Source organism: Balaenoptera physalus (assembly GCF_965194825.1).
Source record: "Balaenoptera physalus genome assembly, chromosome: 14".
Lineage (NCBI taxonomy): Eukaryota > Metazoa > Chordata > Mammalia > Artiodactyla > Balaenopteridae > Balaenoptera > Balaenoptera physalus.
In genome coordinates, this window is record NC_138893.1 from 86435479 (window position 1) to 86457829 (window position 22351).

Sequence of the window (22351 nt, forward strand, 5' to 3'; positions counted from 1 at the left end):
TAATTCCTGGAGAGGGTGTGGAGAAAAGGGAACCCTCCTACACTGTTGGTAGGAATGTAAATTGATACAGCCACTATGGAGAACAGTATGCAGGTTCCTTAAAAAACTAAAAATAGAACTACTTTTCTTAATATTGGTCAGATATATTTTCCATTATGATTATCTCTATATTTTATATTATATTGCTGTTTGGAATAGGATCCTAAAAGCTATATTTATTGCTGGCATATAGGCAATTCAATATTATTGAGTTTTGCACTTTTAATTAGCCACTTTGCTGAGATCTTTTTAATTTGTGTACTTTGTCAGATGACTGCTTTGTTGAGGTTATGCAGTCATCTCACATGCACATAATAATCATTTTGTCTGTTTCTAATGTTTATGCTTTCTATTTCTTTGGCCGGAACTTCTAAGACCATATTCAGGGACACCGATGATGGAAGGCATCCTTATTTTGCTCTTTGTTTTAAAGGGAAAGCTTCTGACATTTTCCTTGATGTTGTTCCTAGCAGGTCTGAGATCTGTTGCTTTTAGCCAAAGGGGCTGTTGTGATTCACAACCACAACAAGATTCCTTTCTAGACCTTTGTGCATCTGGCACAAAGCACTAGGGGGCTCATTGTTTGGAAGTGTTTGCTCTTTGAAGAATCCTCAGCTTGCCCCAAACTTCGAGCCTACAGAGATGGTCTGGTTCCAGCCCTTGATCTATTTTTACTGGAAGTCTGACCTCTGGGCATTCGTTCTTCCCGGCAGGACCTTGCACTCTCTTCTGCAAACCCCACTTGCTGATATAAGAGCAGGTACCTGACGTTGGACTGGTACGCAGGGCTGGGGTCACCTAAGATAGCCCTGGACCAGAGGAAACAGTAAAGACACTTCTTTTCTTTTCTTTTTGGCCACGCCACACGGCTTGTGGGATCTTAGTTCCCCGACCAGGGGTCGAACTCAAGCCCCCTGCAGTGGAAGCTCGGTGTCCTAACCATTGGGCCAACAGGGAATTCCCTAAAGACACTTCTTAACAGGATGTCCTACCCCTATGGTTCCTCAGTCTTTTGGACTTTTGCCCTTACCCCCACCTGTCCCCTTTCTTTCCTTAAACCGGCTTAATGAGGTCACCAGTAACCCTGCCCTGCCCCCCAAGCCTGGTGGACCTCTGCTGACACTGTGCTCTGGGGGTCTTCCCAGTCCAGTGGGAAAGCAGACACAAAAGGAGGTTAATACAATACAGGATGAAGAGGTCTCATTTATACCATATGAGACTCAGAGGCTGGAGCTTAGGGCTGTCAGGGAAGGCTTCGTGGAGGAGGTGACATTTGAGCTGGTATTAGAGCCAGAGTAGAAATTCTGTGAAGCAGATAAGGGAGAAGGGCTTCAATTTTGATTATTTCTGTAGACTTTGCATTATTGGTGCTGTTCAGAATAGGATCTTTAGAAACTGTATTTTATTGCTGGCATATAGGAATATTATTGAATTTTGTATATTAATATTGGAACAATCTTCAAAGGCTTAGAGGTGCCTGGGGAAGCCCGGCCTCTTTGGGGAAAAGACAAGAGTTTGTTGAGAGATGGGGCAGTGCTGTCTGAGTTGGTGAGTGCTCCTGAACGGGGTTGCGGGGGCAATCACCAGTAATGGGGGTGATCCAGGAAGATTTCCAGAAGAGGTGGGATGGGAACTGGCCTTGAAGCATGGAGACGATTTGGGTAGGGTGGGAAGGGGAGAGCAAAGTGGAAGGTGAGTAGGGAAACAACATTTGTATTTAGCATTCCCACTACTTATCTGCCAGGCACTTGGTTAGTACATTGAGTACTTTTTATTATATTTACTTTTCCTGACAGCCTTGCTAGGTAGAAAACGATACCCCCATTTTACAGATGAGAAAACCGAGGCTCAGGAAACTTAAGTGACTTAGATGAGCTGGACAGCCTAATCTCTGAGCCTCCATGCTTTCAGTGTCTCTCTGCTGCCATACATATGAAACAGGTTTATTGAGATATAATTCACATACCATACAGTTTAGGGTGTACAGTTCAGTGGTTTGAGTATATTCACAGAGCTGTGCAACTATTACCACATCCAATTTTAGAACATTTGCATTACTCCAACGAAGAAGCCCCTCACCCCTTAGTTGCCATCCCTCAATACCCCCAGCCCTACGTAACCACTAGTCTACTTCCTGTCTCTGTACATTTGCCTGTTCTGGACATCTCATATAAATGGCCTCATACAATGTATTGTCCTTGGTGACTGGCTTCTTTCACTTACCATAATGTTTTCAAGGCCTGTCTATGTTGTAGTATATATTGATACTTCATTTCTTTTTATTGCCAAGCAATATTCCTTTTTATGGATATAAACATTTTGCTTATCCATTCGTCTGTGGGTGGACACATGGGTTGTTTCCACTTTTTGGCTATTACGAATAATGCTGCTGTGAACATTCATGTGTACTGTTTTGTGTGGACACATGGTTTCATTTTTCCCAGGTATATACCCAGGAATGGAATTGCTGGGTCATACAATAACTAGGTTTAACCATTCGAGGAACTGCCAGACTGTTCTCCACAGAGGCTTCCCTGCTACCTCTTAGACAGACCTGTCTTCAGAGTGACAGGATGGGGAAGAAGGTCAAACCACAAAGTCCGTGTGAATTGCCTGTTTTCAAAGAAATAGACTATTATAAAGTACTCTTAAGACCCTGGCTTCGCCGTTGAGTCTGATGATCCTGGAGGGGCTTGTGGATCCTTCAGGGCCTCAAGCACACGACTGTGAGTGCTGGTCATCAGAGCTCTGTCTTCTGCATTCCAGCTAGCACGCTGTGCTGTTAGAGAAGGTGTAGAATAAGCCGTTAGGTTCAGTGTGTGAGACTGGGACACAGTGTGTGTGTCCCAGTGTGATGAATGGTGATGAAGGCTCTTGGAGGAGGGACGGCAGGGTCTTGAGCCTGGCACAGGGGAGGCAGGTAGGAGACAGAGGAGGCCGGGAGGAGAGACAGGGTCGGGTCTTGTGGGGTTTGGGGCAAGTCCATGGGCAGCTGTGGCTGCTAACTCTGGTCTTTGTCCTTTGGCTGCAGACCTGGCCGAGTGCAAGCTGGTTTCCTTCCCCACCGGCATCTACAAGATCCTGCGAAATGTCACCGACCAGATCCACCTCATCACGCTGGCCAACAACGAGCTCAAGTCCCTCACCAGCAAGTTCATGACCACGTTCCGTCAGCTCCAAGGTAGGCCCTGGTCAGCTGAGGCCAGGAGGGCATGCTGACCCTCATCCTTCAGGCTCCGACCCTGTCTGGGGAATGTCACCAGGGCTAGTCCCCAGTCAGCTAGTCAGTCTCAGGAAATCATTCCCAAGGGGAGGCTCTAAGGGTGGACCTGTGTTCTCTGGAAATCTCTAAGTGTCACTCCTGCCTCTAGCTGACTGTGAATCAGATCGACTCATGGTCAAGGGTGTGGGTCCCGGAGTGATTCTCTTGTTTTGAACAGACCAGTAGGGTATTTGGGGTCCTGCAGCTCAGGAGTAGTTATTTTTCGGTAGACTTGAGCGAGCCCCCTTCTGACCGCCATGCCCCAACCCCCCTGCAACCTAGCACTGTTCTCCCATGTTGCTTTCTCAGTTCAGGAGTGACAGACGCCAGGGCTGTTGTTTCCTGTGCTGTGCACACGTACAGCAAGCAGACACGGGTGCTTGGCAGGGAGGTGGGCAGGAGGCTGGCAGGTTAAAATGGCTCCTCCAGGTAGACAAGCAGGCGGCAGTGCCCGCTCTCCACTCTCCAGGTAGCCCCTCCATCCTTCTGCAAGAGTCCACTGCCACTCAGTGACCCGTGGGATGGAGTTGCAGCCTGGGCGCTTGGTGTGTGTTCGTGAAATGTTGGGGTGGGAGAATTGGGGAGGGCACAGGGGGCACAGGAGAAGTGATTCCTGCCTTCTGGAATTCTCTATCTGATAGGGGCATGAAAGGAGTCTAAGAGCCTGTTTAGAGAAACCAATACGTAAAATGCTGATGGAACCTGCGGGACTTGAGGAGCATATTTCACGCAGCTTCCCACAGGAGGTGCGAGCGCTGGGCGGAGTCAGGAGGGGAGTGGGGAGGGGTGAATTGGCAGACCCAGTCCAGGGAGAGGAAGCGGCTTGGACAGCGGCTCAGGAGGGAGCTACAGGCGGGACCTAGACTGGGCGCAAACACCAGGGCAAGCAGGAGGGATTGGTCTGTGTTGTCGTTTCTGACCGAAGCTCACAAAGCTCATTGCGTTCGTGCCTAAAAAGCTAAAGTGCTTATGTTGGGGGTGGAGGGGATCCCAGGGCAAGACGTGTTTCCCCAGCGGCACCTGTGGGTGCTTTTGACCAGGCCCACTTTTCCCGTCCTTCTTTTTCTGGTGGCTGCTTCTTTTTTTTTTTTAATTTATTAATTTATTTATTTATATTTTTGGCTGTGTTGGGTCTTCGTTTCTGTGCGAGGGCTTTCTCTAGTTGCAGCAAGCGGGGGCCACTCTTCATCGCGGTGCGCGGGCCTCTCACTATCGCGGCCTCTCTTGTTGCGGAGCACAGGCTCCAGACGCGCAGGCTCAGTAATTGTGGCTCACGGGCCCAGTCGCTCCGCGGCATGTGGGATCTTCCCGGACCAGGGCTCGAACCCGTGTCCCCTGCATTGGCAGGCGGATTCTCAGCCGCTGCGCCACAGGGAAGCCCGGTGGCTGCTTCTTTACACAGGTGAGACAGGTCCTCCCAGCTGCCGGGGCCCTTGGACCAGCAGCTCTCGGCCTGGCTGAAATTAGAATTAACTGAGGAGTTTTTCTACAAACAGCATTGCCTTGGCTCTACCCCAAGACCAGTTGAATCAGAATGTCTGGGTGTGGGCCTGGGCCTAGGCATCTGTTAACATCAATATCAGTCGTTCTAAAGTGCCGGCAGTCAAGATTGAGACCATAGTTCAGGGGTTATAAACACCAACGCCTAAGAGATTAGCATGTAGGTAATGAGTGACTCAGATTGGGCATGGGACAAGAGGGAGTGGTGGGGACTGTGGCCCCTGGTACGTGCCCTACTCAGCTTCTGCCAGACGTGCCACGGGTTTGTTCTGGTAGTTTTATTCAATTGAAGCTGGAAAGGTGGATATTTATGTGAATTTTATCCATTTTTACTTAATTTTTATTTTAATCTGGAAGCCAATAGAACACATTTTGCAAGCTAGACTTAGCCTGTGGGCCACCAGTTGGGAGAATCTCCCATAAAATATTAGAGCTGTCACTGCCATCTCACCTCACGGGTGGAGAAGGAAGGTCAGGGCGAGAAGGCACTTGTCCAGGCTGTCAGAGCCGTACACCCAGGTCACCCACCCTGCAGCCAGGGCTACCTTTCCAGGCCACCTGCATGAGCTCAAGGGCCTGGAGAGGACTTGACATGGCAGTGCCTTGTGGGATAAGTAAGTAAGCCGTCTCCGAGGACACAGCAGCGAGTGTTGGAGAAACACACTTAGGGCCCCTGGATTCGTGATGCATCATGATACCCTTCCGTCAGAATTCTGTTGAAGAATGCCGTTTGAACCCCCTCCTGTGCTCTGGTGGCTCCTGGCTCCCCCGACGCCGCCTCCGATTACAAAGGCAAGGCTGCCATGTGCCCAGTAATTGGATTTCACAGAGGCAGCCGTGGACGAGGTTGGTGACCAGGCAGGGAGGGGCTGGAGCTGAGAGACCCACCTGGCTCTGGACCCCAGCCTTTGTTGTGGTTTCTCTTTCAAGTAAAAAACCCCTCTCCTTTTATGTGGGAAGAGGAGACTTGAATAGGCTGTGCTGGGCTCCGCACTGCCTGCTAGCGTCGTCTTCTGGATTCTTGACAGAGCGGGTGGGCTGCCTTGGTGCTGGGGAGAGAGCCACCTGCTTGCTCCCTGCCTGCCAAGTTGTCTCCTGTGGGTACCCTGGGGACTTTCTGCTGCTGGGGTCACAGCCGCCTCAGAGTTGGGTGGTCTTTAAATGATTACATCCCCTTGATATCCTTCACCCGTCTTATGGCGGGAAAAATGGAATCTGTCTAAAGGGCACATCGGTTCTGCAGAGAGTGGATCCTGAGGTCTGGCTGTGGCTCCTCTGGCCCCTCTCCTCCTGTGTTCCCATCTCCCCACTTCCTCCAGATGCAAGTCGTTCAGCTCTTCCTATTGAGTGTGTCCTGGGCCTGCCAGGCCAGAGGTGTGTAAGACACACCTGCAGAAATAGACAAAGACCACCCAAATGAGAACCAGCAGAGGCTGTTCATTCAGAGTTTGCTCTAGCCAGGGAGTCAGCCACTGTCACTTGCATTTGGCAGAGACTCAAAGGCAGGCAGAGGAATGGGAAACTTCATAGTGGATGAAAGGGAGAAGGCTTCAGGTGGGCCTGATGGCAGGCTATTGGCCTGGGGAAGCTGGAGGCGGGCGGGCCAGCCAGCAGCAGGGCGTCCTATGGGATTGGTTAGGATGCGCATCTGGCTGTCTCTGGTTGGTCCTGAGTGGGATGTTGGGACAAAAATTTAGGGAAACTGTCAGTTAGTAATCAAGTCCCAGCCATTTGGGGCCAACTGTTACAGGGGGTATTCTTTGGCTTCCAGGATTTTTGATGGAGATAGTAGTCTGACTTCCTACAAGCCTTACTTACAGAAGACTAGCTTCCTGGGCTGGCTGCTTTACTAATGGTTTGTTTTCTTGGGCAGGACGCTTCAGGTTATGAGTCCCAGTTCTATTTTTATACTTGGTCTGGCCATCGTCTGTGTGTATATTCAGTCTCTCACAGCCTGCCTTTCAACTCAATTCATTAGTTCATCCTGAGCGTCTGTTTAGGCCCGGCGTGAGCATGAACAGGTAATAACAGGAAAGCCCAAATTCGCTGGGCACTTAGCCCCCCGCCAGCTCCACACTGAGGGTTTTACACACATCATCTCATCTAATCCTCATAGCACCGACGTCTGGGAAGGATAAGGAAACCAAGACCTAGACCTGGTCCTTGAGGAGCCCACAGTCTCTCAGGGAGGCAGGTGTAGGAGCAGACAACCACTTTATAATGTGAGGGCACATTTACTCAAAGTCTGGTGACTCTGTGAGGTCAGTCCTCTTATTATCTTTGTTTTACATGAGGAAACTGCAGCACAGAGAGCTTAAGTGACTTGCCTGAGGCCACACAGTGAGAGAGAATAGGGTCAGGACTGGGGGTCCAGATCCAGAGCTCCTTTACAAACTACTAATGGGAGTGAAGTGTACGCACACTTTTGCAACTTGCCCCTTTTACTTAGCAATATATTTTAGGAACTGGTTCACGTTGGTAGAGTGAGAGCCACTTATCCTTTTCATGGGGGCAGAATGGCTAGCACTTCATTTTAGTCTGTCCCAGACTCCTCGCTTAGAAGAGTTTTCTCACCCCTTCCCTCTGTCCACCCAAGGAGTGGATGTGGCTTTCGGAAACTTCACTTCTTTCCCCTCTGTTCCCCGTGGGCAGCAACTGTCTCTGTGTGAAGAGCCTGCAGTGCTGAGTATGGGCCACTTGAAGGACAATTATTGTTCCACGTGACCCACTGACTCTGCCCTGCAGGAGGGCCCTTGCAGATGGGAAAGTAATTGCTCATTGATGCAGTGTCGCAGCCAAGGTGCTGATTGACCCTCAGTGGGCAGGTATTTTTGGAGTTGGCACATTCCTTTGCTACCAGTCTGCGTAATTACTGCAGGCCAGCCTCATCTGTCCCTTAATGTAATCAGCTGGCCTTGTCTCTCCGCTGGGGTCAGTCTGAGGCCTCTGAGTCAGCCCTGACAATTGTCCAAGATAAGGATGATGAGGAAGTAATAAGGGGAACTTGGGGAAGGAGAGATCCATTTAGCAGACTCCAGAAACCACAGTTCAGAAGGGATAATAAATAAGGGGATGTCATGCCTGGCTGCTGTCAGGCTGGGGACAGTCCTGGGAGTGGGATGGAGTAAGGTCTTCTCCCAGAGACCCTGTCCATCCTGGGAGCCTAGGTTGTTTGACTCTGAACCTTGGTGTAAGAGGGCAGGAAGAAACATCTGGAGCTCCCCTAATACAGCCACACACACCCCCCTCTGCCCTGCGACAAGAGGGCAGTGAGACCCTGGGCATAACTGTGAAAGTCTGATTGACTTTCCTCCAAGCCATATGTCCCAGCGGCATCTACCTTCTCTTATTTTATCTTTTGATTCCTGCCTTTAATGATAGCTTTCAGGTTTTTTTTCCACAAAAAGCTCCATAATCCAGTAATTAAGTCTCATAGATCTTGTACCCCTCTAACAGAAACAGTGCTTTTACTTTTCAAAGATTATCCTTTTCGTGTTCAAGCACAGGGCTGAGCGTGTAGTGGGTGCTTAATACATATCTGTATCGTGCAGCACGTCCTGCTTTTCACGACACTCTCAACTCATTCTCACAGCCCTGCTGTAAATGGGCAGGGAGGACCTTCTCATGGAGGCTGTCCAGGGAGAGGATGGGCCCAAGGACACATGATGAGTTAGTTAGATCAGAACCAGGTCGTCCTGGTTTTTCCCCCATCATTCATTCACCACTAAATAAGCAGGGATTTGCTGAGTATCTACCCTGAGGACAGGTGCTGCAGGGATTAGAGGTGCAAAACTGGAAAAAGCAGGTGGCCGGAATGGCCCACTTCTCTTGGGGAGGCTGGCTGGGGTTCACATCCTGGTTTGGAGGTTGGGAGAGGAAGGTCAGATTAACTGGGGGAGAGGTTGGGGTTTGTGTGACCTTAGGCAAGTTATTTCATCTCTCTGTAAGTTGGAGGTAATGGGTTATAGTAAAATTAAAATGATGATTGCGTGTAAACTCCAGAGAACAAGCACCTGGAGCACAGTGCCGCTCATTAGATGTTAGCCATTATTATTCGTCTTTGGTCTAAGCCCCAGACCCAGCGCGGCTGGGTATCAGTTGACACTGCCTTTCCAGAGCAGATCTGGGCTCCCTTTGAAGCTCAGTAATGGAAAGCTCTCCCTTCCTTCCCAGTTTCAACACAGCCCCTCTGATTACCCTAATGCAGTCAAGGAGCTGAACACCAAGGGTGCAAGCCCTGCCTGCCCAGCCATGACTCCCTCTGCGCCTTTTGCTTCTCAGAAGTGCTTCTGAGCTGGGGAAGAGGCCGCCTTTCAGGCAGATTCAGCTCCTCCTCCTTGCAGCTGAGCATCTCCTTAGAGCCTGCTGCTGAAGAAGGGCTGGACTTCCGAGAGCAGCCTTCCCTGGGAAACGAGATGCTGGGCAGGGGCATGATTTTGTATCCGCAAGTCTCAATCTTGAGAGTAGTGATCTCCAGAGAAGGATACACAAAGCAATGACTTGGAAAGCTGCCTCAGCTTTACTGAGTAAAAAAGCAGTTCTCAAAAGAGTATATAGTCTATGATTCCATTTGTTTTTTAAAAACAATATCCGTCCATCCATCCATCCATAAGCATGTACATAGAAAAATATAGAAGAATGAATACCAAACAACAATGGTTCTGGGGGGGAAAACACGCAGGATTTTCATTTTCCTGTGTTCCATATTTTTGTGATGTCTCTGTTTTTTACAATGAGCATGCATTGCTTTTATAAGTAGAAAATGCATTTAAAGTGAAACAAACTGCATCAGTCAGGATAGGCCAGTTTTACATTAGGAACAAATAATTTCAAATCTCAGTGGCTTCAAAAAACAAAATCTTGTGTTTACAGTTGGGATAGCTTTGGGTTTCTGTTATGGTTATTGGCACTGTTCACGTGCCTGAGGGCTAGGCGACCTGCTGCCTTCAGTGGTGACGGAGGACTGGACCTGAATTTTCTCAAGAAGATAACTCAGCACAAACAAGGCCCAGGAGGGCTATGCACAGAGTGGGGAAAATATTAAATCAGTGAAAACAAAAATCTCCCTTGGTGATAACACATTTCGGCAAGAGCATCTAATTTTAAGCAGCGCATCTTTCTGAAGCTTCTCCAAGACAAACCAGCTGCAAACATTGTCCATGGTAGCTAGCTGAGCAGCCTTGTGTGTGTCAGGGTGTGGAGAATCAGTAAGTGGCATGGATAAAATTGCGGACCCGGGAGCCACACTGGCCTGAGGTCAGAACCTGGCTCTGCCATTTCTAATGTCCTGATCTGTAAAACGGGATCCATTCTACGCAACCTCAGTGGGTCATCGTAAGGATTAAGTTGAGGTAAAACATGGTTAAACACTGAAAAGAGGGTACTAGCGTGTGGTGAGTGCTCAAGAGGGTTTGCTCTCTCTGTCATTCTGTAGCAGGTCCCCCGTGTAGTCGTGTCCAGACCCTGCCTGCTCCTCCTGACCTGAGGAATCCAGACAGAGCTTGTCAGGAGGATCCGTTGTACTTTTGGGATGGACCACCTAGTGAGCAAATAGTCTGTAATGTGATAGGAGTGAAAGTTGCCCTTTTCCAGAATGGGGTCCAACCAGATGGAATCAAGCCGGAAAGTCATGAGGGGCAAAAGAGCTCCGGAAGAAGAGTCCGCTGTTCAGAGTGGTTCTTGAGCAAATACTTCTGGAGCAGGAATGCCTTGTTTGGCTTGGACTTTTAATTAACCTCACTGGGCGAGGGAGCAGTCTTGGCTTTCTGACACCTGGGGTGTCAGAAGGTAGTGAGTTGACGCTGGTTTGTAAAGCTTGGAAGATTAAGTCTCCCATGGGTCCGTCAGGCTCTGAGCCTGGGCAGAAAGGGTCCCTGCCCTCCTGCTTCTCCCTCAACCCTGAGAGGAGTGGATGTGATCATACAAAAGCCTCGGGATAATGTTCGTTGTAGCCTCACACAAGGGCAGGAGATTTGCAGAGCCTTTGAGTCATGAATGCAGCAAGACAGAGACATATAGAAAAGCTATTGAACAGCAGGGAAAGAAACCTGGGAGGCCACACTGAGCTTTCATTAAAATGATAGCAGTTAGATGAAAAGCTTTTCAGTTTCCCAACTGTGGAGATGCCCCCCGGCTGATTCCAGGCACATCTCCCCAGCAAGATGTGCAGACTGGGCTTCACATGGAAGTGTTTTCGGCCTCCCCCAGAGACTCTGCTTCCTGAAGGTTCCACCCAGCCCTGCCCTGATGTTGGTGTCTGGATGGACCCCTCCCCAGCCCCACTTTGCTGAGGAAATGGGACTGTCATTCCATTCCCCACTTCCCTCCCTTATCTGTGAATCTCAGGGAACATGGGGAACTGCTAAGTGCGTGTGCCCTGGGGCAGGTTACTTGACCTCTGTGAGCCTCAGTGCTCTCATCCATAAATTGGGAGAGAAATTTGTTGGGAGGATTATATGAGATTTCATGAACGACTAATACATTGCCTGGGACATAGCATCACTCGTTAAATATTCACACCTGCCTCTCCTGTTGCCTCTGTCACCAGCCCCTTTGTCCCATGTTTTGTGACCAGCATCGAGTCATCCAGGTCATCCCAATCCTGGCTTCCCTGCCACCTGGTGGTGTGATCTTGGGCAAATTGCTTAACCTCTCTGAGCCACCATTTCTGGTTCTGTCAAATGGAGCAGAATAAGACAAATCTCGCAGAGCTGTTCTGAGGATCAGATGAGACACTTAGCATCAGCTCCTGGCAGTGCGTGGGACTCAGAGTAGGCCCCCCCAAAAAGAAAAAGAGAGCTCTTGTTACTACTTCTTTATGGGGTGCAGAACCATGCAGGAGTCCAGCAAGATGATGTTGTGTGACTTCTCCTGTGATGTGTCTCTTTGCTTGAGATCATCCCAGAGGACGTTCCAGGGCAGCCAGGGCACAGACCCAGGTGTGAGTGCTGGACCTGCAGGAGCAGAGAGCTGCAGGGGCCTGATCACAAAGGGCCTTGATTGCCTAGGGAGGAGGCCTTGGGGAGCCACTGAAGATTTGTGAGCTCAGGGCTGCGCTCATGAGGTTAAATAGGTCCCACTGTGCAGCGTTGATTGGAGAGGGGCTGGAGGCAGGAAGCCAGGGAGGAGGCTGCCAGAGTGGTCCAGGTCAGAGGGACCGCTTCTGTCCTAAGGATGTGTTTGGGGGAACAAAATCGAGAGGCAAGCCTGATTGAGCTGCAGTAAGGAAAGCCTCTCTGGTCATTCTGGATGCCTCAGTTCAAGGATGTGATGGTCCCTAAACCAGCCTTAGGAATGACCCCAGATGTGCCACCCTGAGCAGGGGTGAGAGACCTCTGCTGGGCAGAGCCTTCCATTCGAAAGCCAACAGCAGGGAGCCCAGCTGGAATGATGGGTGGCAGTGGTAGGGGTTACCCCTCCTGTTGCATTAATATGGAGTTCGCCCCTTGGGGGGCTTCCTTCCTTGCCGCCTTCCTGGCCCAGGAGGCCAGCAGTCACTGTGGTCTCTGGGTTGCTCCCCTTCCCCCTCTCCTTACTCTTCCTCCCCACCTGGCAGAGCTCCACCTGGAAGGGAACTTCCTGCAGGACCTCCCCAACGAGGTCAGCACCCTACGGCACCTCAAGGCCATCGACCTGTCCCGGAACCAGTTCCACGACTTCCCTGAGCAGCTCACCACCCTGCCTGCGCTGGAGACCATCAATCTGGAGGAGAACGAGATCGTGGGTGAGTGGACCCACCCCACCAGGCCCCTCACCTCCCTTATCTGCAGAGCCTCCCCTGAGCTCCCTTTCCTGAGTGAGGTTCACAGGGCCTCACAGGGCACAAGGTGTGGGCCTCTGGACTCAGAGTTTCATAGACAAGAGTGCAAGGTTGTGCTTTCTGGTCTGAGATTCCCAAGTACAGGGCACTGAGCCTAGGAGGGTAACCATTACGAGGCCCTGCCACCTGCCGGGGGCCAGGTCAAGACACTTGCTTTCACCTGGCAGGTAGGAGGTCTTGGCTTTCCCCACAGCAAGCCCTGAACTGGCTGGGCCACCTTGTGCCACAGGCTCTCCCTCTCGCGTCGCCATCTGCCGGCCTCAGCTGCCTCTGCGACCCTTCAGCTGGGACCCTCTATGCATTGACTCCTGGCAGAGTCACCGACTCTCCCTCCCTGGCGTCACAGTGAGCTCTTTGCCATTATTAAGCAGGAGCCACTAGGCAAAGGTGTTCAGAACAGTGTCTCTGTGCCTTCCAGTACAGATATGCTCCCCCCAGGGAACCAGAGGGTCTTCCCATCTGGGTTGGAGACGTGCCTCCTGCAAGCAGCAGATCCCAGCGAGCTGGGTTCCTCTGAGGTGGAGGAGGGGTTCCTTTCTTCCTTTTGTAGCAGTTACACGCCTGTCGGTCTCATCAGGACCTGAGCACCTCTGCAGCTGCTGTCTGACCTCCCCAGAGAGAGCCCGGCACTCACAGGGTCCTTTTGCGCTCCTCCTCCTCGGCTCCTTCTGTAGCTGCCTTGGGGGGCTCCGGAAGCCCATCTCCAGCCCCATTTCGTCCTCTCTCACGTTGCCTCTAATGTTGATGGTTAATAATAACCCCCTTCAATTATGCTTTTATTTTCGTAAGCTCTTTCACAGCCATTATGCCATTTGATTAAAAGGAAGAGGTCTCTAGTGGTTTGGAGCTGCTCGATGAAGAGCAAGCAGCCTGCCTTGTGCGCTGGCGAGCGTCCCTTCTATCGGGGCTGTTGCCTGCAGGGCCCTGGCCCTGGCTGAGTGGGAGGTGGGACCAGCTAAGCTCTGAACTTCTGGGTCCATCCTTTTAGAGATGAGTAAACTGAGGCTCAGGGAGGTTATGAGAGAGCATCGGGTGGCACAGTGAGACCACAGAAGTGCCAGGATAAGACTACATGATTCTAAAACTCAGCCCTGTGCCTGGAGTGGGGTTCCCTTGCCTGGCCTCTGGGAAGGCCCTGGGGGTGGGCTCTGGGTCAGTCTTGCCTCCCAAGACCAGGATCACTGAGTGGCTGGCCCCTGCGTTGGCCCGCCTGGTCACTTGGGCCCTTGTTCTGTCTTTAAGCGGAAGGAGCGTGCCCAGAAGTGCCTTTTCACTGCACAGTTCTTCCTCCTGTGCTGTCCTGACCACCCGGGGTCTCGCCCTGAGCTCTTCATTCGCAGCCAGGCTCTCCTTGCTGGGCCCTTCCTCCTCCGCCTCTTGTTCTTTGAGGCCATTCCTGATGCCTCCACCTCCTTCTGCTGCTTATCTAAATGGGGCAGTAACCAAGCAGGGGCTACTTCAGGCTGATACCAAGACCAGAGCTGAGTGGGTAGCTGCAGGCAGGCAGGTCAGGACAAGTATTGGCCATTGGCTTCCCCACTTCCTAACTGCAGCTCTGAAAGACTCACATACCCTTCTCTGAGCTTCAGCTCTTCTCAGCTTTCAAATGGAGGTTCTCCCCCCCTCCCCAACCCCCCACCCCGGAAGGTGGCTTCCCCGCACCCCCAGCCGGGGAACTGGGTGAGTGGTCTATGCTGGCTGCAGTACAAGAGGTGACTCTCCCCAAAGTGGGAAGTACAGGGTGGCACAGATTCCCTCATCTTTCCCCTCCCACAAGGCTGACAACACTCCTTAGCAGCAACAGCTCCCAGAGCAGAGATCGGCTGTTTTGACTTCTTCTTTTGTACGCGTATCTCTACCTTTCTGCAGAGTGACAGTAATAACTCTACACGTGGAAGCATCTTACAGCTTACCAAGAGTGCTCGTGTGCAGGCCCAAGGCAACAGGGTGATCATCCCATTTGATAGATGTAAAGACTGAGGCACTAAGACATTCCCCCAGCCTTCATGGTCAAGTGTCTGTTGCACACCTGGCCAGGTAAAAGAGACATCAGCCACTGGGCTGTGTCTCAGTCAGTTCAGTCTGTGACAGAGCCCCCTGCTGCCCAGCCTGGGCCAGGCCTGGGGGACATGGAGATGTCGGGGACTGCCCCTGCCTTCTAGTTTTCCCCAAGTGTCCAGCGGCTCCCCGAGGTGCTTGGCTGACCCCAGGGCCTGCTCCATTGCGGGACGCCTGGGTGCTCTCCCCCAGCCAGGTGGAAAGAGGGGCACACGGCGGCAGCTATGGTTCCCTTGCAGGAGGGTCCTCACTTTTATTTTCTACCTGTCTCCCATCCATCCTAGTTACTTGGATGGCTTTCTAACTCCCAAACCAGTGGAAGGCCGGGCCACAGCCTTCGCAGCCCAATTGGAGGGAAGGGAGCCGTAGTCACAGTGAAGAAGGTGAGGGCTGAAAAGTCCTTCATTATGGAAATAGCTTTGCACTCTTCACCAGTTGTAGCCGATCTCCTGCAGGAGCTCATCGGGATAATTGTAGTTGGAGCTTAGGATGCCTTAAGAGTGGCTTATTTTTCCCCTTTAGAGCCCTCAGAGAGGATTGGAAAATTTTTTAAAAATCGTTTTTTAAAGAAATAAATTGGAGATGCATGAGTTGCCTTAAAGCTTTAGTTCAGTAAGTAGAGAACAAGCAGCTCTGAAGCAAGCCCCCAGGTGCATCCGAAGGAGCCTCTGAAGGGACCTGCTCAAAAGATGCCTCCAGCCTGGCCTCAGGAAGGCCTGGAAGTTGCCGAGGGCGGCAGCAGCATCTTGTTTCTGAACAGTGCCGCTGCCCAGTCTTCCTCCACTCTCTGGACCACGATGCAGGGAGAGGAGAGAGGGCTCCGGTCCATGGAGGGGAGAAGGCACAGGACCTTATCAGGGTATGCAGGCTGGGAGAGGCAGGGACACTGCCCTCTGTTTTCTGGTCCAACCGCCGGTGGGCAGGGTGGGGAGGGTGCCCGTCCTTGGTGCTCACCAGTAGCTGAATGCCCCCAGGTCGAGGATCTGGGTTAGCACGTGGCGGCCTCGTGGCTGCCGCCGTGTACGGACAGTCCTCCGGCCCGTGTGTGTGATGTGGCCTCCCTGTGCTCTCACCCCTGGAGCCATATGCTCCCCACCCCCACCCAGCATGAGCGTGGCGTCTGCATACAGCGGGCGCGCAGTTGGTCGGGAGCACAGTACAGAGCGGGAATTCCAAAGGCTCCAAGGCCCTCCGAAATGACTGACACATAATAGGGCAGGTTGTTTCGAGTTGCCAGCTATGACCCACTAATAAGCTGTGAAACCAGCGTGTGCTGGAGTACATCACCTGTAGCATGGTACATACTGCTTTGTGACTTTTTATTTTAGTTTTGCTATGTACCCGCACAGATATAGGTACTGGGTCATGCTGTAAAATTTTTTTTTTTTTTTCTTTTTTTTTTTTGGCCTCGCCACGCAGCTTGCGGGATCTTAGTTCCCTGATCAGGGATCAAACCCACACCCTCGGCAGTGAAAGCGCGGAGTCCTAACCACTGGACCTCCAGGGAATTCCTAAAATGAATTTCTTACAGTGAGTCATGATGAAAAAATATTGAAAGCCGCTCCCATGAGTTGTCCCACAGAGACTTGGGGTCTGTGCTCAGCCAGCCAGCTCCCTGTCCTTCACCTCTCACCCCTCAACTACGCTGCACTCTTCCCTCCTCTCATCTCCACCCGCGTCTCTGTCCATCGTGGTCGCCACCACTGCATCCTCAGGGTGACTGGATGGTGAGGGTGTCGTGAGGATGGGCAGTGATGCCTAGGCTAAGGGGATGAGCTCTCCTCTCACCCGAGTGTGGAGCCAGGTAGATGACAGGTTCAATGCCATCTGACTCTTTATCTCCACCCCATCCCACCTCAGCCACCCTGCACGGCCAAGCTCTCAGTCCAGAAGTCCTGCCTCATGTCTTAACCATTTTCTCTGCCTTTGTCCTAACCCCCTGAGTCTGTAGGTCTGGGCCTGGTACAGATGAACAGGAAGTGGTGCAGGTCACAGGCCTCTCCTCCACCACCCCCCGCCCCCCCGCCAAGCTGGGCCCTGGCACACACATAGCAAGGGCCCCCATCCAGATGGGAGGCTTCCTGGGTCCCTGGGGACAAACCTGCCAGGCACTTCCGAGAGGGAGAAAAGGGTTTGTAGCTTAGAGTATTTATTCTGACAACAGTAACTTACAAGTTTCTGGGATATGGGATGGTCCTTATATTTTCCAAACCAGAAGGAGCCTCTGGTATACGGAAGCTTCTGAGTGTGTATAAACAAGACTGCTTGGGGAGAGAGAGTCTCTGCAGAAATAGGGGCGACAGAGATGAATGAGATGCAGGCCCTGACCTTAAGCTGCTTACAGGCTGTAGGGAAAGTCTGAGTGGGAGCGGAGAGTAAGCTACAAGGTAAGACATGGTCAGAAGTGCTGAGGAGCCAGGGGAAGGCTCCCAGGCAGAGGGTGGCTGTCCACATGTCCTTGAGAGGTGGGGTTTCCCAGAGAGCCCTGGAAAGGCTTTGCAGGAGGTAGAAGCATTTAGTCTGTGAGTGGTGACGTGGGCAGAAGATGGGTCACCCATCCTGTTAAAACCAGGGAGACAGTTCTTTACCCCAGCAGCCATCACACAGGCCTTGAAGGTGGGTGCGGGAGCAGCGTTCACTCCTAAGACCTTAACAATTACTCGATGCTGCAGAGCAGTTCAACACGTTCCTGGAACACGTGGGGTGAAGGGGAGACTGAGTACTGATATTTCGGAGACTTCATTTTGCTTAAGCAGGAGACTGTTTTGGTTAAGCTAGAATTTAACTTTCCGTCACCCTCAATTCGCTGGGTTTTTTACCCCGTGCAACCACTGTTCCAAGAAAGAGCGAGAGATCATAGGGAAACAAAAGCTTGTTAAGAATTTAACAAATAGAGCAATAGCACTCTTAAAAGGAAAAGTACAGGTATCCCCTGCTTTTCGAAAGTTTGCTTTACACCACTTCACTTTTACGAAAGACCTGCACTGGTACCTGTTTTCGCTAATCAAGGAAATCCGAAGAGGATTTTCACTTTTATGAAAAAATAGGAAAAGCGCAAATCGCATTCAGCGTTTATATTGCAGCGAGTGTTAACAGAGGAAGTTTGTGCCCCGAGCAGAGAGAGTGGCCCTGCCAAGCTCCTTCCCCAGAACCACATCTCAGCATCAAGCCGCCATGTGCTTTATCTCAGTTTATTTTGTGTGTCCGTTAATAAGATGTATCCTAAGGTAATTGCTTCTTCACTTTATGCCATTTCTGCTTACGAAAGCTTTTATACGAATGCTCTACTTTCAGATAGCGGGGGACATCTGTACCTGTATCACGTAGGGATGCTTTGGGCTGCATTTACTTAATTCTGTGTTCACACAGTTTCACTTCTTACTGTCAAGGCCAATAGTTCTCAGAGTGGGGGGGTCCCAGGACCAGCAGCATCATCTGAGAACTTGTTAGAAATACATATTCTTAGGCCCCTCCCCAGACCTCCTCAATCAGAAACTGGGGAAGTGGGGGCAGACAGCAATTTGAGCATCTGTTTTTTTGGTTTTTTTTTTTCGGCTGTGCCACTTGGCTTATGGGATCTCAGTTCCGGACCAGGGACTGAACCCGGGCCACGGCAGTGAAAGCGCCGAGTCCTAACCACTGGGCCACCAGGGAATTCCCTAGCAGTTAGTTTTAATAAGTTCCCCCCCAGGTGATGCGGACGCATGCTGAAGTTCGAGAACCCCTGTCGAGGCTCTGGCTTCTCGAAGTGTCATCCACAGACCAGCAATAGTGCGGGCATCACCTGGGAACCTGTTAGAAATTCAGAACCTCAGGCTCCACCTCCAACCTCCTGAAAATCAGAACCTATACCTGAGCAAGACCCCCAAGTGCTTTCTATGCACAGCAGGGCCTGAGAAGCGCAGGGCCTTTTCCTAAAGCACCAGGTGCCACCTCCGGGCAGCTGACTGTGCTAATGGCCGCACCGTCCTCCCAAGCACAACTGCTCCTTAAGCCTCACAAATTCCTCAGGGTACCCAAGGTTTCCACAAAGTACAGGACCCTTGTCCCCTGGGCTACAAGGATGGTTTGGGGGCACTGTGGAGACTTAGAGGGAGCACACCTGGCCCAAGGGGGCACCTGCACCCCTGCCACAGCCCAGTGTATCACTGGGGGCCCAGGCCCTGTATCACAGCAACTTCTCCCTTCTCTGGGCAGGCGGGAGAGGGGCAGATCCCTCCAGGGAGCCGCAGCTTCACTCTGGTCTCCATCAATAGAAGAGATTCTCCAGGATAACCTCCCTTAGCCTGGGGCACAAATGCCCACTAGGACCTCAGGATCGCCCTTCCCTGACATTGACATCACTGTTCCACCCTGTTTCACAGACTAAATCGATCAGCATCACAGGGGCAGAGAGATGTGGCTTTATTTCACTTTGGGGCTCTACCAAGCTGCCCCTTAGTGAGAGGTTCTGCAGACTGTCTTTGCTCTTGGAACTCTCCTGTGGCTGGGGGCATGAGCCACAAGCACTGAGTACCAAGTGCTGAGTGAGTGGTACACGAGGAAGCTGGGCTGGGGAGGGCTTCCCGGGGAGCGGGAGTGAGCGGGACCTGGTCCTGTTGTTCTGCATCACGCCCCCTCTGTGCCTCTGGGCGGGGAACAGGAGGAGAGTTCTTTCACTGGAGCCCAGAAAATAGTTTTTAAAACAGAGGAAACCCTAGGAAAGCAGAAGTAGAAATAATGCTCTATTTGATCTGAAAAGATAAAATCACACAGACTTCAAAACCTAACAGCTATGGCTGCTTGACACTGCTCCTCTGTAATCGTCTCATTTAATCTGCTCAGGCCTCTCTTCTGGATAGGGGGCGTTACCTCCACTTGACGGCTAAGAGAGAGGCTCAGAGAGATTAAGCAGACGGCACAGGGGCCTGGTGGAGGCAGGATTTGAACCCAGGTCTTTGGCACGCCTGGGCCCACGTGTCTTTGGTGTTCTGGAGCCTGCCATGTCTTCATGTGACGGGAGAGGAGGGTGTGGATGGCGCCTGGGGCAGCAGGTTGGGTGCCACACATCTGGTAGCACCGGTAAGCTACTGGCCAGGTCACAAGGGCAGAGTTTTCTTACATTGGCCTCGCTCAGCCCTGGCAGGAGCCCTGCGGTTGCAGAGAAAGGAGCTCTCCCTGTGAGCGGCCTTTTAGCTGGTATTTACAAGGGGCTGATTGGCAAGCACAATTCCTGTAGCTCCCTGCCTGCCAGAGAAGGCTGTTAGCCCCTAAGACAGGTCAAAGCAGAGAAGGTCTGGGAAGACAATGTCAAACCCCTGACACATTCTTCCTGCCCATCTTGGGCTCCAAGCCCATCTGGGGGGAAATGGATGGATCCCTGGACATTGGGTTTGAATTACCTCCACCACCACCCCCACCCCGTCCCGAGCACAGCCAGCTGGCGACAGTCTGAGCCTTTCCCTGCCCTCCAAGCGCTGAGCATCACAGTGCCCAGGGGAAGGTGATTCACCCTCTAAGGTGGCAGCTGCCTGCTTGGCACAGCGGACTCATGCCATCTGCCCAGAACACCCTTGTCCAGCACCAGCAGAGTGCTGCCCCGTACCCACGGGTAGTGAGCAGTCGGTACAGGCATTGATCGTGAAGCCATCACTAGACACAGTGTAGGAGCGCTTGCTGGCTGTGGAGCCACTTGAGGGAGAGGTTAGGAGTGAGCAAACAGTCTTCAACAGCAATTAGTGCAAATTAGACATGGTCCCCAGACATGGAGGGGAGGGAAGCTCCTGTTGCAGCTCCTGCCCACATGCGTCTGCCAGAAGGGAAGTAGCAAGCCGGGTCTCTGGGCAGAAGACATTTCACACGCTTGGTCTCTGTCCAAATGACATTCTCTGTGCCAGCCACTGAGTGGTAAAACCTTGATTACCCACAGAACCTCCAGTTCTCCAGGGTGCTGGTAGCACTCTGCTGGTAGCACACAGGTGAACAGCAAGAAATTTCTTTGACATTTGCTTAAAACAAAATACTTTCTTGCTCCCTTAGACAAGCCAGTCTAAGGGACTGTCTGTCCCTATCTCTGTCCAGAGTGCTGGAGAGCAGCCCAGATGCTCTGACTCTAAAAGCTCAGCCTTGCAAGGACCTTATTCAGGAAGTAAGAGGCTCGCAGGGTCACGAACACGGATTTAGGCATTTGGGAAATGTTCATTCGACAGTTGTCGTTTTTTGATTGAGCAGCTTGCTGTGCGCTAGGCGCTGTGCTGGAGATGGAGATGGACAAAGCCCGCTCCCTGTTCTCACGGGGCTCATGTCATGGTCAGTTACACTAGCTGATACTTAGTGGCCATTTATTTCATATCTGGATCTTCTCTAACCATTGTCAAGTGTGCTCTTATTTAACGCTCACGACAACCTTATGAGGCAGGCACTATTATTCTCCGCAGGTGAGGAAACTGAGGCTCAGGGAAGTTAAGTAACTTGGCCAAGGTCATGCTGCCTGGACAAAACCAGGGTTCCAACCCAGGCAGTCTTGCTCCAGAACCCCAGCTACTGAGGACAGTGCTTTGCATAAGGAGAGACAATTTTTGCATATAGCTGGACGGAGATTGAAAGCCACAGGAAAGTTATGGCTGGAGCACGTAACTTTGGTTGGAGGGAAACTTCCTTGGGGTGGAGAGAACAGTGTAAGGTGATGAGGCAGGATTCCCTATGCCACGAATGCAGGCAATCAGCCTAGCTCTTGACAGCTCTGCCCCACACAGTGAAGCAGGTGGGCAACATCCTAGGATGGAAATGCTATATGAGTGTTTTCACCAGATTCTCTCATTAAGCCTCACTGGGAAGACCAGTGGTACTCAAACTAGCTGTGCATTCAGATCATCCGGGAGATTTTAAAAACACCTGTGTCCAGGCCATACCCCATGCCAATTAAGTCAGAATCTCTGATGGCGGGTTTGGGGCTTGATGATTTTTTAAAGCTCCCCGGATGATTCCAATGTGCAGGCAAGATAGAACCATGGAGCTAAACCAGAACCTTCCATCAACAAGCACATTCCATCCCTGAAGAAGCTGTAGCCTCTTTCATCCTTCTCTCAGTGTCTGTTGCGTGTGTGTACGTGTGTAGCTACATCAGGATGAGAAGAGCAGTCAGCCCAGCCGTGAGAGCTGATGGTTGGCTGGGAGGGTGGCAGAGGTGAGCTCTGTGGACTTGCCTCTTTGCTCAGGGTTCCTCTTTCCCACGGCCCCTACTGTCCCCTGGACCCTGGGCACGGTGGCTCTGCTGCCACAGTGCCCACAAACCTCCCACTTGTGATTTCCCTGTAGCACAGCCCGCTCACCTGGCATTTTCAGAAGGAACTTTATCAGTGAGCCAGAGGCAACTGAGAACATGCAGACAGCAAAACAGTGGGCCAGTTCCCAAAGTTCAAGTTTATTCCAAAGAATCCTAGTGTAGGTGGACAGGAGTTGGCCTGAGCTCTGACACCTTGTGCTCAGGAGCCTGTGGTCCTGCCTGGGCGGGCTACTTGACTTGGCTCAGCATTACTGGAGGTGCTTGCTCAAGTTCAGTGACCTCACCTTGGTAGCTTGAAACTGGCCATGGTAGGAATATTTACACCACAAAAAATCAGCAAATGCCACAAATCAGGGATGTTTCCTTCCAGGAAGTGGATTGTTAAACATTAGCCAGCACACCACTTCCT

The 22351-nt window shown here is 51.6% G+C and overlaps 1 protein-coding gene across 1 annotated transcript in view; it reads left to right on the plus strand.

Annotated features, from left to right (window-relative positions):
* Nucleotides 1–22351, plus strand: part of LRRC20 (leucine rich repeat containing 20) — a 64342-nt gene that overhangs the window by 31469 nt on the left and 10522 nt on the right. Inside the window, exons 3-4 of the mRNA XM_082424615.1 lie at nucleotides 3071–3220; nucleotides 12357–12524. Of these exons, the coding sequence (XP_082280741.1) occupies nucleotides 3071–3220; nucleotides 12357–12524 (318 nt within the window). The remainder of the gene's footprint in view (nucleotides 1–3070; nucleotides 3221–12356; nucleotides 12525–22351) is intronic.